Source organism: Typha angustifolia, chromosome 11, assembly GCF_048772165.1.
Source record: "Typha angustifolia cultivar Huaian chromosome 11, ASM4877216v1, whole genome shotgun sequence".
Classification (NCBI taxonomy): Eukaryota; Viridiplantae; Streptophyta; class Magnoliopsida; order Poales; family Typhaceae; genus Typha; species Typha angustifolia.
In genome coordinates this window covers 8,131,404-8,151,016 of record NC_133249.1, presented here as the reverse complement: position 1 = coordinate 8,151,016, position 19,613 = coordinate 8,131,404, and the positions used below count along the sequence as shown (strand labels likewise).

At 41.1% G+C, this 19,613-nt stretch overlaps 2 protein-coding genes across 2 annotated transcripts; one reads left to right on the top strand and one right to left on the bottom strand.

Moving 5' to 3' along the window:
• Positions 1 to 614: 614 nt before the first annotated feature.
• LOC140771202 (uncharacterized) lies at positions 615 to 7,896 on the top strand. The gene is made up of 2 exons (XM_073112648.1): positions 615 to 892; positions 6,734 to 7,896. The coding sequence occupies exon 2, from the start codon at positions 6,771 to 6,773 to the stop codon at positions 7,683 to 7,685; it is 915 nt and encodes a 304-aa protein (XP_072968749.1). The 5' UTR covers positions 615 to 892; positions 6,734 to 6,770; the 3' UTR covers positions 7,686 to 7,896.
• A 619-nt stretch (positions 7,897 to 8,515) lies between these two features.
• LOC140769896 (pectinesterase) lies at positions 8,516 to 10,167 on the bottom strand. The gene is made up of 3 exons (XM_073110784.1): positions 9,711 to 10,167; positions 9,290 to 9,622; positions 8,516 to 9,207 (listed from the first exon to the last, which is right to left on the bottom strand). The coding sequence occupies exons 1-3, from the start codon at positions 10,165 to 10,167 to the stop codon at positions 8,516 to 8,518; spliced, it is 1,482 nt and encodes a 493-aa protein (XP_072966885.1).
• Positions 10,168 to 19,613: the final 9,446 nt, after the last annotated feature.

The window sequence follows — 19,613 nt, the reverse complement described above, 5'->3', positions numbered from 1 at the left end:
CTTCTCTAAATTGATCCTACTTTTAACCTCTAGTTTAGCTCCTCTACAAGTTGTAGATAATATTTAACTAGTAATTGGACTCAAATTATTCTTCACACAATGATAGAAGGTTGAAGGTCCTTTTGGGGATGGATCCTTAAATGGATGGATTTCTTTCCGCTGCTTCTAGATTCTTTAAATAAGTGTGGAGGGATCTCTGCAATTCATACTAGGAGAACCTCAAAAGGAAACACCAAGTTTCAACCTATTCTACTCTTCTTGTTTTTATCAGACCTGTAGGGGGTGCATTAGACTTACTCGGAGTGTGTCAACTCCAAATTACATAGGAACTCTTATGTCAATTTTGTGTCAGGATGCACATATATGCAACCTGCAGAACTGAATAGCTGATTTGCTTTGATTTTAGTTCCGTTCTTTGATCTTCTTCACACGAGCATTCTTTCACAAGTCATACATTTTGATCTAACATCAAAACTATTATACATCATATTTTAAAGTGTTTTATGTCCACAATTTTTTTCATGATATAATTTTATACTTAACAAATTAAAGTTTATTGGTGTTATGGGGTTTTAGCCACAGATAACAAGGACAGTCAGAAACTCAGTTTGAGAAGTTTATTGGTGTTATTGGTGTTACGGGGTTCTAGCATTGTAACACCCCAAAATACGCGTCCTCTCTTCTCCTTCTTCCCTTTCCCTTGCCGTGCACGCCACTTTCCCCACCTCCTCTATCTCCTTCTTCCCCTCACCGCAGCCATCCCACCCCGGCCTCTCATCTTCTCCTCCACCTCACTTCTCTCCCTCTCTCGAGGATTGCCGAAGCCGGAGTCGACGAAGTGCCGTTGCCGCCGAAGCTGGACCGAGAGTTGCCGAGCCTGCCGAACCCCCCGGTAAGCCTCCCCCCCCTGCCATTAATTTTGATAGTGTAACCCCCCTCCCTCGCCGCCATCGGAGCCCACGGCGGCCAACGATCTCGCGTCTAGCTGCCGATCCGAGAAGCCCCGGTGGAGGGAGAGAAGCCATCTCTGGGCTTCGGGCCCTTGGTGATGGGGGGAGGATGGACTCCCCATGGCCGCCGGCCATGGAGCGCGGTCGTCGCCGTCGGGTCCACCTCCTTCCCCTTTTTTCTTTCCTTTTCCCCTTTCACTTACCCGTCGGTCTCGTGGCCGCCGCCGGCCTCGTGGCCGCGTCGTCGGCCTCGTGCTGCGCCGCCGGCCTCGTGCCGCGCCGCCCGTAGCCCCGCAACCCCGTGGATCCCTCTCACCGCCTCGACCTCCTTCCCCGGGAGGAGATGGGGTGGAAGGGTGGGGGTTTAACCCCCACCCATTCTCTCACACCACCTTTCTCCTACACATTTCATTTTTCTTAGATTTCTCGTCTCCTCCACCGGAAATGTATCATTTTATTCTTGAGTTAGGTAAAATTTAAAATTTTGATAATATTCCAATTGTAGATAAGCAAATATTGAAATGTAATAAAAAATACAGTGTACCGCCTCTCTCTCTCTCCTCCCCCCTCCCCCCATTTCTGAGAGAGTTCAAAATTTCCATGGCAATCATCATTATTTTGAAGAATGTAATGGTAATTGTGATATTTGAAAAAGTTTTTAATGACAATTGTGTAAATTTAAGAAGAAAAAAAGTTGGAAAGTTGGAATTTTGCATTTTATTTCTCTAACAACTAAAAGGGAAGAGGAAGTTCTCTCTCTTTTCTACCTGAAGGAGAACTGTAAATAATTTTTCGGATTTTCCTATTATCTCCTAGCCTAAGTACTCTGTTCTACAAGTTACAGGCTGTTTAGCATCTGAAAATGATAGAAAAATAATATGTTACTAAGCCATATAGTTTGATTAGTTTCATGTCCAAGTGTTAAGTTAGAAATTTCTTCATCTCAAATTCTCACTTAGGGTCCTGGTTTGTATTTGATCCAGCCTTGCCCATGCTTTCTAGAACAGGTCATACTGACAAGGTTGTGCAACAATAAAGTGTCATACTGTCATTATTCTTAAGAGTTAAGACCTTGCTTTAGTGTAAATGAATGGATGTTTACTTTGATTGACGATGATGTCATAGTTTTGGCCTTGAAGATGTGAGATTTTCTGATCTAGAAGTGATTTGAAGGTCCAAAATTGAGTTGTCTTCTGTTTTGCTTCATGCTCCTATAGTTGCCCTTGCTTAGATTATCTCTAATACCCCTATCTGAACTATTTTTGCAATAATCGTACCAGCTTGAATCACTTCCCTTTAATTATCTTTTCATGCTTAATATCATAATCATATGTTATCATATGTTTACTTTGGTGCTTGATTATTCCTTCCCTTTCTTAGTTCTTGGCAAAAATCCTATAGTACACAAAATTCAACCTTGCCGTTGGAAGGGATTTGCGTTATTAGGGTTATCCATATTGAAAGTCTAGCAGCCTCTTTGCTCTTAGACTCCTCTAACATTAGATCCTCCAATATAGAGTTAATTTTGTGTTATGATTCAATCACGTGGGTTAAGTCAAGTCAAGTTGAGTCGAGTCTATTTATCTTTTAATTATTTCATGATGTATGCTTCTTAAGCAAGTTTAGTTTAGTTGTGTGAGCCATTAAGACAAGTCGAAATAAGTCATGACAGTTCTTAAGACAAGTCTAGTTAAGACAAGTCCAAATAAGTCACGACAGCCCTTAAAGCAAATTTAGTCAAGTTAAGTAAGCTTTTAAGGCAAGTTTAATTAAATTATGTAAGCCTTTAAGGCAAGTCATAATTCAAGTCGTGTCAGGCTTTAGGGTTTATCTTGGTGAGACTCGTTGTAACTAACCTCTATATATAGAGGGGTTGGGCTCCTTTGTTAAGCATCTAAGCATTGAGAATTAATTAAATTTAGTTATTTTCTTATTACCGTATTTATCGTTTTATCGTAGCCGTTAGATTGCCTTTACCTTTTTAGGAGTAAATCATGGTTATAGAACCTCCAAGGCTTTCAAATCTTAATCACCACCTTCCTCCAGCAGCCATCCTACCCTACGGCCGTCCACCACCATTAATGGCCGTCCGCCACCTTTTCGATGACTGTCGCAATATCGGATATTTACTGTTCTATTCTATTCTGACCTATCTCCATTGTTTTATTTTTAATTTTTCATCTTGACGTCCGATTTAGGTGAAATTAGAGCCATTAAAACTTTAACTCATGAGGCTACCACCATGTAAATTTTTATAATTTTCTTATATTCGGATTATTCTATATCTAGTTTGTAACATTTTGATAACTAAGTTGACAGTTTGTAAGTTTCTCAATTAGCTAGTATGGTTGTTGGCAGAACACATTTATGATTGTATTTTCTAGCGCAAAAGTTAATTTATTTGGTCATTTCTCAAGAAAAATCATTCCTTTGCCCCTATATTATGTGCTAATCCTTAGGGGCTGATATAAATTCAAGGGGAATATTATATATCGGGGTTGTATTTAATTGAATGAAACACTTAGGAATGAGTTTTCCATCATGTGTTGTCTGAGTGTGGCCCAGCCTGGCATGCTATTGGCACACTTGCATGGCCTTTGGCATTCCCTAAATTAATCTTTAGCCATTTTAGAGCCTGAATATCCTGGTCATTGTGTGAAAATAGGAGTACAATTGTCGAGACATATAAATGTTTTGAAATAAAAACTGCATACATGTTTGAACTATAGATCAGAGGACAATAATGTGGCAGATCTTGTTGAATAATACACTAACTAGACTCCAATTTGATGCTTTCCCCATTCTCTTTTTCTAGATTTTCTTATGTCGGCAAAAAGTTTTGGCAAAACCAATTTTTTTTTGCGGTTGAAATTTTAATCAATAAATTTCTGAATTTGTGATGAGAGCAATGCATAGAGAGTAGATCTACTTGAATCCTGCACCAGTTAAACAACAATTTAATGATTTCCTATTTTCTTCTAATACTTTGCAAAATTGGGGCAGCTTGGAGAAACCCAACTTTTCTATCTATGGCTAAAATTTTGAATAATAATTGCAATATCTTGGTTTAGTCAAACTGTATGTGGTACATCTACTTGGATCTTATAACAATTAAGAGTTCATTTATGATTTCTTTAATTTTTCTCAATTAATCTCAATTCTAATTTCCTCATTTCTCTGATTTTCTCCTATTTACTTTCGTTTCCTTCTCGGGTCAATAGGCAGCCCGGAAATCTGGTATAAACCCCGGGGCCTTTCTGTTGGTGTCTCTCTCCTCTTGTGCTCTGTAGGATGGGACCTTTCTGTTGGTGTCTCTCTCCTTTTGTGCTCTGTAGGAAATCGTCTATCATGAGCTAATGTAATATGAGAACCCTTTCCAGTAGCTTCTTGATAAAAGTTGTGCTGATCGTTTTCTTTTGCTGCAGAAAAAGCATGTCCGCGATCAGTCGGAATTTTATATTAGATCTGCTTTGGTATAGCCTTCTGTGTGGGACCCCCTTAATGTTAGTAGTGTTAGTAATTTAGTGCCACATGGTAATACTGCTTTGGCTTTAGGGATAATATTAAACTTGCTCTAGTTGCACTTGTTATATGATTGTGGTGGTCTGTGATTGATGCCACCAATATTTCATGATATTTGTCTTAACTCTTTTCCTTCAGCTTGGCTTGATGGAATTCTGTTGGGCTGCCCATACTCCATAGACATTTCCTTTATAATTTACCTCTAAATAGCCATTTGAATTAGCTAGATTGAGAAAAAAAAAGTTTAAATGTCCCAGGAAAGAGTGATATGGTAGGATGCTTTTTATGATCCATTATGAAGAATGAGATAATAATACTTCAGTATTTTCTTTGGTCATTTCCTTGATATGTTCGAGGTGAGTTGCTTTTGATTATTCTTATCCACATTATGAAGATAATGTGATGTCCTGTACATTTAAAATTCTGCAGGCCTAATAAAGTTGGTTGGTATAGATTTCCACCTTTAAGTTGTTCCAAATCCTTTTTCATTGTTTGTCTTGTCTTGAACTCTTGCTATGAAGAATTGATGTAGCAGGTATATTGTAGTTTATAATAATGTTATTATTTAGGTTTAAATCACGTACCATTTAAAATGCTACAATTAAATTTCCTAAACTAATTGAGCATTGCAATTTTTCTTCTGTTATACTGGCACCTCACTTATTGGCTCAAAATTGTCACACATGGTGCACGTGAGTGATTTGTAACAATTATGCCCTTAGAATAAAAAAGTACTTTAAATTATGACAAAAATACCCTTTTTTGTTATTCCTTCATTTTCTTCATTTTCTTCATTTTCTTCATTTCTTCATTTCTCCTTCCTTCTCCACCCTAACTGAAAGCTTTCCCCTTCCTCAACCCTAACCTGAACCTAAACCCGTCTTCCTGCTGACTGCAGTCCACTCCTTGGTGATGGTCTTTATCATAGTGGCTAGCATTGCCCATGCCAAGACTAGCAATTTAATCCCCTTCCTCTCATTTAGTGTGCAAGGGGTAAGCTGCTGCAATTGTGCATTTCGTCTATGGTGAATTTGGTAACATAGCAACAATGGAAGTGGAAACTAGAAGTCCTTAAAGAGTCATTACCATTAGGCCTACTAGTGTGGAGTAGGTACTTAATAATACAATGTGGATAGGTGGGACATTTTGTGCCTCTATGTAGGACTGCAAAGGTTTAGAGAGTGCCATTAGTGCAATGGATGTCATCTTTGTCGATTGCAATTAATTTGTTACTCATGGCCCTTTGGAGTCTCAGGCATTCATTTGCTTTAAAATATGCGGTGGGATAGTGCTCATCTACTACTATTTTGGAGTGCATGCAACTTATAATATGGCTCACGGCTATGGGCAGTATGATAAGGCTGGAGAGACGCAAGCAGAGGAGAAGAGTGGAGACATGGTGAAGCCAATGGAGAGGAGAGAAGTTTGATGTTGTCCTTTCATCTTTAAATTGATGTTAAGCAATAGGAGATTTTAAGGCAGATGATTTGGAAATAGAGAGGAGAAAAGGAAGATGAGATTAAGGTGGTGCAATTTCAAAGTGGAGAGGAGGAGATGAGAGAGGAAGGGGATTTGTACTCCCAAAAAATCACATTGCATCCATTAACAATATAGGGTTAATGGGCATTTATATTGTCTCTAGTATCTACCAATAGGAATGCAGAATAATGCCATGTGGACAAGGATAAAAGAGTAATATGCCATGTTTCGTTAATGCCGTCAATTCTGTCACACCCCCTAATAATTTAAGGGGTTTGTTGTATTATTTAAACTGTAGGGGGTCACTGTAATACTATCCTATAGCTCCGGATGTGTAGGTGTAATTAGACCTATTATTTATTAACAACAATACAGCTTCAAGTTATAGTTGTTTGGGGCTTACTGTGAGTTTCTTTCTTTTGTTCAGCTTTTATTTGGTTCATACACTTTATATATAAGAGCCACTATAATTTTCTTACTGTTTTTTCAATCTTCTTCCTAATTGTTTTTGTTCCTCTTTATAAAACCTGAAATGTGTGAAAAACTACTTATATTTACTCTCTTCATGGAAGTTAGAAAATAGTTGCCTATGCTTTGGACTGTTGTTTCCATCAAGGCTATGTAATCTAGCTTTTCTTTGCTTGTTTCTCATCTTTATTTCTTTTTCTTTTTGTATGCATTGGTCTATTATATTTCTACATGGATTGTAACTAGCTGTTATTCATTTTTTCATGTTCTGCATTCTGGTTTTAAGCTCGCATTTTGCTTTTCTTCATGTGCAGGATCTAGTTAACTGAACTTCATCACATAAAGGAATTCATGAATGGTGCTTCTACATCTGGCAATAGCTTACGAGCAGCCTTCTCTTACTGCGTACAGCAAGTCCGCAGTTATGACTACCACCACTACCTTTGCCTCCTCCACCTTCCACCAGCTATGCGCAAGGCGGCATTTGCCTTCCGTGCTTTCAATGTTGAAACTGCCAGAGCCGTGGATGTTGCATCCGATCCCAAGATAGGCCTCATGCGCCTTCTATGGTGGCAAGAGGCCATAGATAAGATATTTGCTAGGAAGCTAATAGAGCACCCTGTAGCGCAAGCTCTTTCTTCAATTACTGTGGAGCGAAAAATTAACAAGCATTGGCTGAAAAGATCTGTGGATGCTCGAATAAATGATGCAAACCGAGATGACTGTGCCATTCCTGAAACCGTTGGTGATTTGGAGAGATATGCAGAGGACACCCAGTCTACCATGCTATACATGACTCTGCAAGCTGGTGGAATACAATCCACTGCTGCTGATCATGCAGCCTCACACATTGGTAAAGCTAGTGGACTCCTCTTGCTGCTCAAATCTCTGCCTCATCATGCAAATCGCCTAGGGAGGATACCATATATTCCAGCTGATATAGCTGATAAACATGGTTTGCTTATAAGAGAAGGCAGTCGGTCTGAGGTCAGAATGGAATCTGGCGAGGCACTGTCTGATGCAATTTTTGATGTTGCATCTATTGCCAGTGTTCACTTGCAGAAGGCACGAGAATTAGCTCCAATGGTTCCACCCGAGGCCATTCCGGTGCTCTTGCCAGCAGTACCGGCTCAGGTCCTTTTGGATTCGTTAAGAAGGTGTCAGTTCAATGTTTTTGATTCAAGGATATCACGAGGTGTTCTGGGTGTATCTCCTCTGTGGTACCAATTGAAGCTAAAATGGCATGCATGGCGAAAAGATTATTGAGGCAATTAGATTGAGGTTTTTTTTTTGTTTTTTATGCAAGGAGAATTTCATCTGCTAGTGTTTATTCACCATAATAAAACAAGAGTTTTTAAGAGCTTTTGTACAAGAGATTGCATTGCTGGAGAAAAAAAAATTTTGATTTGAAGTTTTAATAATTTTACGTCCTTTTTTAAGGTTGTACTAAATAAGGTGAATAAATTTTAAGCAATCCCTGTGTGAAGTTCTATGTCAAATTTTGATTGAACTGGTTAGAAGTTTGTGGAGAAGTCGCAATATGATGTATCACTGGGATGATCTCGTCGAGGAAGAAACATTGGCTACAAGGCAGAGCATCTGATTGCTCAAACTTCAATTAAGATAAATGATCATGATCTAAGACTTAACTTTTTCCCATCTCCCATCTCTTGTAGGTTTCAGCTATGGATCTTTAAACAATGAAGGATCTGGAAGTCGGGAGAATTTGCTCAAAGAAAAGAGGTAAAATATTATGTATGCATGATAACATTATTCTCCTTAAGATGTTCTCGATCAATTTGAAAATTTAAAATCTTACCCACAAACAAACACTCTATAAACATTTCTATAAAACAATGTAGATGTGACATCATCAAATACGTTGATAAGTATGATCACAAACTGCCAGGAGTTAATAAATTACACCATATTATTCCGCTTGTAAAACGTTTGGTATGTAAACTGTTTATAAACATAGCATCACACAATCAATCAATCGTATGATCACCCATACGACTTCCATACTATTCTCTTTCCATGACTATATATGTCTACATGCATGCCTTTTCGTGGAAGTGGTAAAGCTCTGTTACAATCTAAACTCCTAGCCAATATGGGACACCAGTCTCCGGAATCCATGACCTCCCTTCTATAAACCTCTCAACAGTGAACGGAGCAGCATCACTAGGATCCTTCAACACATGGAAACCGACCCACTTAACTCTTCCACCAGTAAAAGCACCATCCCCACTGTTCATATACTCTCCATAATACAAACTATCCAATGCAAAGTCTCCTTCCCACTTTGCCCACCCTTCCGGATTCACCAACCCATCAAGCTCCGTCTTCATGAACACCACCCTCGAGTACTTCTTCCATGGCCTGCCCAAGTAATTCTTAAATGACCCTTTTACCCCTTCGAAGTCCGGCGCCGGCCTAACGCGAGATGCGTGGATGGAAAAGCCGGTGTTCTGGTTCGGGTCGTCCCTGCCTTGGGCTGTGATCATGTTGGCCTGGTGGAGCATCGGTTTCCGCACGTAGATGTCGCAGTTCTGGAGGACGGCGGCGGCGTTGCCGAAGATGAAGTCGACGGTGCCGGAGATGCGGCACTCGCGGTAAAATTGGCGCAGGGAGTGGGCGAAGAGGGTGTCCTGGTAGCCTCGGAAGCCGCAGCGGTAGAAGGCGGCGTGATCGGCGGCAACCCTCAGGGCGACGGCTTGCTCCTTCTCGGGGCCCGCCGTGTTCTCGAAGGTTATGTCCCTTGCCCAGAATCCGTCACCTGAGACACCTGTAGAAAAAAAGTTCATTAGCATTCATTAACTCGTATTCCATAAGGAATTTTCCCATGGGAAGAATGAATTCTACATTACCAAATGTGGCCGAGCTGAAGGTCGTATAACCATCCGGGACATTCCGGTTACCCGTCACGATGGTCTTGTCGATGCCATCGCCGACGACCATCACGTTCCTCATGCTCGCGTCGATCTCGACGCACTCTTTGTATATCCCTGACTTGACGTAGATCACCACCCGCCTCAGCTGGCTGTTGTATCCTATCTGACGCTGCTGCTTGCCGCGTGTCGCAGCGACGGCTTCGTTGATGGTTCCGTAATTGCCTGTCCCATCTTGAGCAACCACGATGTCTGCACTACTACTTCGCATTGATATGTTCCAGGATGCCAGTAGTCCAGCACTATCCACGGCTGTCGACTTCCATTCGAGTGAATTAATTGTGAAATTTAAATTTTAGATGAAGAGTTTACGTATTTGGGATTAATCGACACAACTCACCGTGCTTCTCCTTGGACGTCGGTGACACGTGCAACGCCAGCGCCCTCTGAAGCACGGCTCCAAGTTTCTCGGCTGGGCTTATTAGTGATAACGTAGAGTGGTCGTACGCCCCCAACCCATCCATGCACGTCGAGTGCGCCGTCATCGCACCGCTCAGCCACGTGGCAGCATCCGACGTGTCATACTCCCCCGTCGCCAGCCGTCCGATCCGCTGCTCGCTGTCCGCGTAAAGCCGGGCGCAGTCGGCCCACGCGAGGCCTCGTGATTCGCGGAGCCCGTCGGCGTTTGGGCCCACCGAGGCGGTCCAGTTCTTAGCACTTCGCAGGGCCGCACGTGCCTCTCGGATTGCCTCTCGTCTGAGGCTTCTCAGCTGATCTGAATCTTGAGAGGTAGAGGAGATAGTAAACGACATGAAGCCAAGTAGTAGAGAGACAAAGAGTCTACTGCTGCTAGCCATATCGTTACTATATTTCCTTCTGTTAGTTGCTAATATCGGTAATTGGAGATAGGATATAGAGATAGCCTCCTTTTATCCAAGTATTCCTAAAGATTTTGAGGAGGATCTCTGAAAGGGCTTCTTTTGCCACCTGGACTTGTTGGTAACCCAAGTGGCAAGTCTCTGGGACTAGAGACTGTATGCACGTGCAAGGGAGCTAGGTAGTAGGTGTTGTGTTGGGTGGAGGAAGTGTCGAGTGGAAAGACGTACCATGCGTCGAGTGGGAAAATATTTATTGTTCTTGATTCAGAACCTAGCATTGAACGTATCTGCTTCTCAAATAGTAGAGTAATATATATTTCATTATTTATTTTTAAGATAGTTTGATCTACTTCCACTAATTGGTTTGACATGATCTTATTGTATCCTTGTATGACAAATTAGCAAACAATGTACTTGCTTTCAGATAGATAATCTTGGATTAATCTTGTAAATTTTAATAGGCTATTTCAACATTTATGCAATGAGGCATTTGTATTGGCGTTTCAAATAAAGCAAGTGCCTTATGCTGAGACTCTATAATGAAAAATTGGCATGCTGTTGTAAGAACAAAATCTAAAAATTTATTTAAAAAGAATGAAGATGTGCCTCTAGAAAGTATAGAGATGTTTGTTCTTAAGAGCCCAATAAAATTTATTAGAGAATACACATATGTTTGTTAGCAGTGATGCATTAAACGCTACACTAAATGCTAGAAGATGATGTTGTTACAGATCGAATGATCCTCGTCAACCTCCGTAGTTTTGCCAACCCTTGAAGGATAGGAGCTAGAATTAGCATGTTGCGGGCTTTCTGTCCAGAACAACCCTCTTTTTTTTTATAGAGAAAGTTTGTAGATAGTAAACTTCACACCCAACTATATTAAGCAAAATCACATAAAATAATACATCAAGGCTAAGAGCACCAAGATAACATTGCTAAAGAATGACCCAAGCTCTATAGGGGTGAAAACGGATCAAATATGGATCGGATAGTACTCAATCCATATTCGGATCTATATTTATAGTCCAGATAGAAATTCGGATATGGATATTGGACGGATAACAAAATTTAAAACCATATCCTAACTAACTAAATGGATACGAATAATTTTTGGATAGAGATCGGAATAATATAAAAAGAGGATATGGTGTATACTTTATTCGCATATTTTTTTGAATAATTTATACTTTACAGAATGATTTGTTAAAGCTCGGATACCAAATTGATGGGATCTAGAACCAAAAAATCGGCTACGGATCAATTCCTTAATATCTGAATTTATTGTAGGAAGCAGGCCGTGCAACTGTGGGAAAATATTAGTCAGATATTTTTCGGTAATTATAAAATTACGAAACCAATTAGGTTGGATCCGTATCTTCCTGATCTACAACTTTTGTATTTATACCTTTCACAGATTAAAACTGTAGCAGGGACGAAAATACGGAATAACGTGGGTGATGGTGGTGGTGACGAGTGGAGTGGATGTTAGGGTTATGGATGGGTATGAAGATGAGGGTGGATTGTGGAAGTGATTAAGGGAAGTAGACGAAGGAAACGAAGTGGTCGAGATCCCAAAGAAGAGAGGTGGCTCGACAGTCGAGGGAGATTAGAAATGAGGAGAAATCTTGCTAATGGTAGAGGTGGAAGGATAGTGAAGAGGGAGGAGTCTAGAGAGAACATAGAAGGCAACAAATCAAGAATCCAATAGCAATATGAAGTTGGTTGTCATCAATATAGTTATAGAGGCTAGCCAACAAGTTCTAAAACAATATGAAACCCTAATTCTAGAGGATTCCCGTCAATCGCGTTCGAACGCACTCAAAAAACCCCTTCTTTAGATTTGCGAACGCGACACCAGCATTCACAAGTCGTTCGAACGCGAGCGTTCACAAACGCGGGTGTTCACAACGCATTCACAAAGCGTTCACAAGGGTTCACAAGCGTGCAAACGTGACTCTACCTGCGTTCGAACCCGACCTATAGGAATTTTATTTTAATAAAATTAAACCCTAATGCAATAAGAAAAGATCCTAACTAAGTGTATAAGCCCACCACGCTTCCCCCACCTTGCCCTCAAGGTGAAAAGTCAAGAAAACGCTCCAAAATATTAGTCTCCAACTCCCATGTCGCCTCATCAGATAGCTTGCCAAGCCACTCAACTAGAATCTCCATCTCTAATCTGATATCATGTCGTCATCGACGTTTAGCAAATACTTGAACTAGCTCTACGATCTCTATGTCCTCCAATAGCTCCGACAAATCCGATCCAACAATCTCATGATCTCTAATGCGCTCTCTCAACAATGAAACATGAAAGATAGGGTGCACTCTCGACCCATCTGTCAACTCCAAATAATATGCAACCGGACCAATACACTCCAACACCCGAATGCATCTACGGTCCAGCAGCAAATCGCCTCGATTCTCCAACTCTAGATGGCGCTCCAAATCATCCATCACCTTCTGCAATAATCTCAAAATATCTGGGTCAGATGTACATGCATATCTCAGCTCATCAAGGAAGGGAAAGGTAGAAGATGAATAGGCTACAAGCTCGGCGGTATTGGGTTGGCGCGATAGTGCATCTGCAATTTATTTTTCGTTCCCTTCTTGTATTAAATTTCATAATCATACCCCAACAATTTTGTGACCCATAGCTGCTGTGCTAGAGTATGTATGCGCTGTCCCATAAAGTATGGAAGGCTCCTCTGATCAGTTCAGATAATGAATTGTTTACCGATTAAATAAGGCCTCCACCTTGTCATGGCATGTAGAATTGCTAGCAACTCTCTCTTATAAATCGATAATTGCTGAGATTTTTATGATAGAGCCTTACTAAGATAGGCAATGGGACGTCCTTTTTGTATTAGTACAACTCCTATGCTAACACTCGACGCATCACATTCAACAATGAATTCTTTGGTGAAGTCCGGTAGCGCTAAAACGGATGCCGTCATCATTGCTGTTTTTAATTTTTCAAAGGCTAAAGTGGCTTCATCCATCCATCTAAAAGAATTCTTCTTCAACAAAGAAGTGAGAGGATCAGCGATCTTGCCATATCCGATGATGAATCGACGATAATAATCAGTTAGCCCCAAAAATACTCTCAATTTAGTGGTAGTAGTAGGAATAGGTCAAGCGGTTATACATGCAACCTTTTGAGGATCTGTCGCTACACCATCCGTTGAAATGATGTGGCCTAAATACTCCACCTTTGGTACTCCCCATAAGCAATTAGACTTCTTGTTCTTCAATTGGTTTTGCTCCAACAAATTCAGCACGTCCTTCAAATACCACCAATGCTCCAATTCAGTCCTGCTATACACCAAAATATTGTCAAAAAATATCAAGACATACCTTCCAAGAGAAGCCGAAATATATCATTCATGAGGCCATGTAAGGTAGCTAGAGTATTGGTGAGACCAAAAGGCATCACTCAGAACTCGTAACGCCGGTCTGGAGTCCGAAATGCCGTTTTGTGCACATCTGCCAGGTGAACTCTAATTTGATGATACCCGGCCCTCAAGTCAAGCTTACTAAATATAGTCATCCCTGCAACCTCGTCCAGTAACTCCTCGATAACCGGAATGGGATATCGGTCCTTGACGGTAATAGCGTTTAGTCCTCGGTAGTCGACACAAAAATATCATATCCTATCTATTTTTCACACCACAAGTACGGAGAATGAGTATGAGCTATGACTTAGTTGTATGAGGCCTTGCTCCAACATCTCGGCTACCATCTTTGGAATAACTTCTTTTTGCACATGTAGATACCGATATAACCTCACGTTCGCCGATGCAACCCCGGGTACAACCTCTATGCGATGGTTCGCCGCTCTCCTCGGTGGCAACTCCTATGGCTCAAACAGTCTAGAAAAGTTATCTAATAAATTGGACAATTCAATTATAGTATATGAACTCGTTTGAGGCTCATCTCCTACTGGTCCTAACTGAAGAAAATAGGCCAAATTATACGCACCAAGCAGCCCCACCATAGGCTGCATCGTAGGATTCAGCGAAGTCCGTACACCATCAAGCCACATATCTTTGTTTCCTTGTTTATATTTCATCCACATGGTCCGGAAATCAAATGTGACGAATCCCAAACTTTGTAACTACTTAGCACCAAGGACAACCTTCGCTCCTCGTAGCACCAATGGATACAAGTCCATAATGATGTCGTGTCCTTGCACCTGTATACCGACTCGACGACACAAGCTCTCTACCTTAAGCTTCATGTCGTCTCCAATAGCAACGTCAAAATCCGTAGTCGGTTTGGCATCCAAACCTAATCTCCTCACTAACCTCTCATCTAGAAAGTTGTGAGTACTCCCCGAATCAATGAGGATGTGCACACAATACTTTCTAACGAGTCCATCTACTCGTAACGTCCTTGGAGCAGAAGTACCCGAATATGCATGCATTGATATTTCAGCTTGAATATCTTCCTCAACGCCCTCCTCAATGGTCTCATCATAGGTCTCCTCTAGACACTCTCCATCATCATTAATCTCATCATCCTCCTCAGGACCATCGATAAGCATCACACTCCCGATCGGTTTAGAACACCGATGACTGGAGGTGAAACGCTCATCACATTGAAAGAAAAGGCCTTTCGCTCTTCGCTCCTCCACCTGGGCAGGTGTGAGAGTTTGAACAGGGGGGGGGGGGTCTAGTGCCTCCTCTAACATTGGAAAAATGTCTCAAAGGTAATTGTGGTTTAGTAGTCACAACCGTTGTTTTTGAAACCGTAGAATTTGCAGCCGGCGTTCTAGGTGCAAACTGCTCATCTCGGTTGCCCCAATTAGTTTTTGCTGCCATCTTTAGAGCCATATATTTTTTTTTTATCCTCACGGCCTTCTCAAAGGCCTCCTCAAGAGTAGTAGGACATAGAGCACGAACATCCGCTTGTATCTCCTCTTGCAGCCCTGAAATAAATGTACTCATCAATGTACGTTTAGGCCACGGCGACTCATAACAACTACTAACTCTTTCAAACTCAGCTTAGTACTCCAATACGGTAGTCTTTTAAACCATCTTGCTTAATGTGGCAGCAAAATCTTTATATGCTGCTGTCCCAAATTTACGTGTAATCCTCTTACAAAAATTAGTCCATCCGGTAAATCCACCATCATGAATAATCGATCTATACTAATGCAATGCCGTTCCTTGAAGGTGAAAATTTGCCATCTAGACTTTTGCATTTTCCGTTGTACCTTGACAATCAAAATACTGTTCAACTTAAAATACCCAATCCGTTGGATCATCGCCTTGAAATTTTGGAAAATCCAAACGTACGGTTCTCCCCCGAATAGCATTGTCAGGTTCGTGAAAGATCCTTGGTTCAGGTCTAAACCTTTGTACATGTTGATCACCTTCTCTAAATCCTTGAGCACGTCCATCACCATCTCCATAGGGATCAAGCTCATCCTCATAGTGCCAATCCTCCTCATCAGCGAGGCGCACCGGTGCCTCACGCCTCTTGGGTTCCATTATCGCCAGTCTTAGGTTTTGTAATAGAGGTGGGGGATGATGTGAAGGCATAGGTAGGAGAGGATCATTGACACTCATATGACACATCTGGACCTGTGGGGTGTCGGTTCGATGGGGTCCCACCGTTGGTCCTTCTTGGAATTCCGTTCGTTGTCGAGGAGATGATGAACCCAATCGATTCACGACATATTCCTTAAATTCATTGTGATCCTTTTGTATGTTGTCAACTCAATACAACAATGTTTGGAACATGCCCCTTAGTTCATCCATATTCGAACCCATAGATGTTGGTTGACTTGGTACTACCGTGGTCACTCTAAAGGAATCGGCCTCATGGTTAGGATCAGCGTGCATTGAGTCCTCCCTTGTCGGTGTGCTCTCCATAGGTCTCCTTGTTGATATCATCTTTCTTGTTTCAATCATTAATGGAGGTCTGAGGTTCGTCTACTCTGATACCAATTTGTTAAAGCTCAAATACCAAATTGATGGGATCTAGAACTAAAAGATCGGCTACGGAATAATTCCTTAAGATCTAAATTTATTGTAGGAAATAGTCCGTATAATCGTGGAAAAATATTCTTCAGATATTCTCCGGTAATTAGAAAGTTACGAAACTAATTGGGTTGATCCGTATCTTTCTAATCTACAACTTTAGTATTTACACCCTTCATAGATTCGAACTGTAGTAGGGACGAAAATAAGGAATAACGTGGGTGATGGTGGTGGTGACGGGTGGAGTGGATGTTAGGGTTACGGATGGGTATGAAGATGAGGGTGGATTGTGGAAGTGATTAAGGGAAGTAGACGAAGAGAACGAAGTGATCGAGATCCCAAAGAAGAGGGGTGGCTCGATAGTCGAGGGAAATTAGAAGCGAGGAGAAACCTTGCCAACGATAGAGGTGGAAGGATAGTGAAGAGGGAGGAGGAAGGAGTCTAGAGAGAACATAGAAGGCAACAAATCAAGAATCCAATAGCAATATGAAGTTGGTTGCCATCCACATATTTATAGAGGCTAGCCAACAAGTCCTAAAACAATATGAAACCCTAATTCTAGAGGATTCCCATCGATCGCGTTCGAACGTACTCAAAAAGCTTCTTCTCTGGATTTGCGAACGCGACACAGGCGTTCACAAGCTGTTCGAACGCGGGCGTTCACAAACGTGTTCACAAGGCATTCTCAAACACGGGCATTCACAAGACGTTCACAAGCATTCGAATGCGACTTCACCTGCGTTCGAAAGCGACCTACATGAATTTTATTTTAATGAAAATAAACATCTAATGTAATAAGAAAAGATCTTAATTAAGTGTATCAGATTTATACTTTATCCTCTTTTTATTTTATCTATTCATGCATGATAGCGCATTCAGAACAATGAGACTCATCTATCCCTTTTCACATGCATAGGAAGCAACAACATTCATGTTATTTTTCCCTCTCATAGCAAGGTTATGTTCTTGTTATTTTTCCCTCTCATAGCTATGATAAATTTTTTTCTTGCATTATCTTATTTCCTTTTACCTAGCTACCAATCACTAGGTTTAAAATTTTAAATTAGAGTATGTCATTTTTAACTGCCTACTAGATCGATCACCATCGGTGATGATCAATCTCTTTCTCTGGTAGGTTGTACTCTCCAATGTTTAGAGTTGTCATCCTTCAAAAAAAACATCATTATTGCGCTATAAGTGAAGAAGTCATTTAACATTTTGCTCAAGATATCCTTTGGTTGTGGAAACGAGATTTAACCAACTTGAAAAGAATTTATGATGGTGATGTTGGTGATTATAATAAATCTCTATGAGTTTTGTAGACAAATGGACAACCTACTTCAAAGAAACGAAAAGTTTGACTCCTTAGTGAAGAGAAGGTTGATCAAGTTTAGTGCTATATGCTTACTCAATTATATGAAGTAATTCTTTTTGTCAAGTGAGAAGATTACTATTGAGTTTATAATTATCATATTTGTTATGCTCAAATTAAGTGTTAATGTTTTATTTTTACTAATTAATGTGTTTCAGATATATGTAGAGCTTTGATTAATTGAATTCCATTTAACTGAAAATAATCAAATTTGAGTTCCAATTAGATTTAGACTTAGCCACTTAAGCTTATTGATCAATACTAACCAACTCAAGTCAGCTCTCATCTACTCTGGTCAAGTTGAGGAGTCAAACTCAATCCATTATTCATCTTTTTCTACCCAAATCGGAATTTGCTTGGAAATAAATTTTTCTCTTTTCTCTTCCTCCCAAAATATAGTGGATATCTAGCATTGGCAGCAGCAAATTGGATCTCCATTAATATATTTATTTACCAAGTTGCAAATTTTTAGCAAGATCTCTCTAGCAAATACAACAACAAACCTCTAACAATTACAGCAGCAGAATTCTGATTTTAGCAAGCATATTTCCAAAAGTAATTGTAGCAAATTTCCAACATATTTTATGCAGATCTTTAATAGATATCACGCACATTTTTAGCAAATTTCAAGTAGTAATCACAACAGATTTTTATGAGTCTGAAAGTTTATAAAAAGAGGGGTTTTTATAGATAAATATCCAAAGTAGATTGATAAATATCCAAAGTTGCGGCGGTCGTCAAAAGGTGGCATACAACCAAGGGTGGTAGTGAGCGGCCTTATAGTAGGGTGGCTACTGGAGAGAGATGGTGGCTAGGGTTTGGAAGATTTGAAGGTTTTCTGGCTATGATTTATTCCCAAAAAGGTAAAAACGATCTAACTATTATAATAAAAGGGTAAATGTAATAATAAGAAAATAATTAAACTCAATTAATGCTTAATGCTTAGATGCTTGGATGATTTAAACAAAGAAGCCCAGCTCCTCTATATATAGAGGTTTGGGTACAAAGTGTTATGAATGAGATATGGACAGTAACATTGGCATCAGAGCCGACATTCCTCGGACAATGCTGAACATGTGATACAAAGCTAACCCAGCGAAGATCGCAACCATGGAAAACCAAGAACTTGTCTCCATTCCTATGAAGGTTTCCTCAGCACCACTAGAAACTATCGACGATGAGCCGTTAGCGTGAGCAAAAGTATTTTTAAAAAAAAAATTCACCTAGTCAAAGGAGATCCACACTGCCCTCAAGGACTCAATCCAAACCATCCTCAAGGACTCCTTTTAGGCATTGATAGAGGTTCTCCTAACCCACTACAATCACCCCACACTACTTGTGTCGTCGGCCACGCTAGAATAGCCCACTTATGAACCAAGAATGGGAGAAACCACACACACCACAGTGGTTGAACAAGAGTGCATCGAACCAATGGTAGACAGAAGCACCCCTTGAGTGAGCACCTCAAGGCTCGGCACCACCACATGATGACATGCCACTAGTTGAAAACACACCTCGCCTAGTGGCTAGGGCATGCTCTAATTTGACAATGCCTAGGGCTATGGCAAAACCAATTATAGCTATAGTTAGACGTGATCATCGAGCGGGCCGGGCCGGGTTCGGGCCGAGCTAACCAGGCTTAAACATTTGTCCACGGCCCGACCCACCAATCACTCGGGCCGGGCCGGATTCGGGCCGGGCTAGAATAGTCTAGCTCGTTACCGCCCATCAGCCCGTGAGATATCAGGTTGGCCGGGCCGGGCTCTTCCAATTAAGATTTTTAGCAAACCCGACCCGTGAGATATTGGACAAGATCACAAGAGCTAGGACGCTGGCTTTGGCAGCAACGCCGCGGCGGAAGGGGCGAGATCTCGCAGCCGAAAGGCAGGGTCAGCGGTAGAGCTCCAGATCTCCTACCTCCGGAGCCGTAATGTCCTGATGAAGCCGCGGATGCCGAGAACGGAGTAGAATTCCGATGGTCGGCGACGCTCCACCGTAGACCTCGAGCGGATCTCACGCTGCTCGAGTAATGCCTCCTACGAGGTGCTGCCGAAATAGCCTCCATT

Bases quoted from the DNA above. Each gene is read 5' to 3' on its own strand.
- LOC140771202 (XM_073112648.1), top strand. From the start codon at position 6,771: ATGAATGGTGCTTCTACATCTGGCAATAGCTTACGAGCAGCCTTCTCT.
- LOC140769896 (XM_073110784.1), bottom strand. From the start codon at position 10,167: ATGGCTAGCAGCAGTAGACTCTTTGTCTCTCTACTACTTGGCTTCATG. The intron at 9,623-9,710 runs GTGAGTTGTGTC...GGAAGTCGACAG, and splicing joins GACGTCCAAGGAGAAGCACG to CCGTGGATAGTGCTGGACTA. The intron at 9,208-9,289 runs GTAATGTAGAAT...TTTTTTCTACAG, and splicing joins CTTCAGCTCGGCCACATTTG to GTGTCTCAGGTGACGGATTC.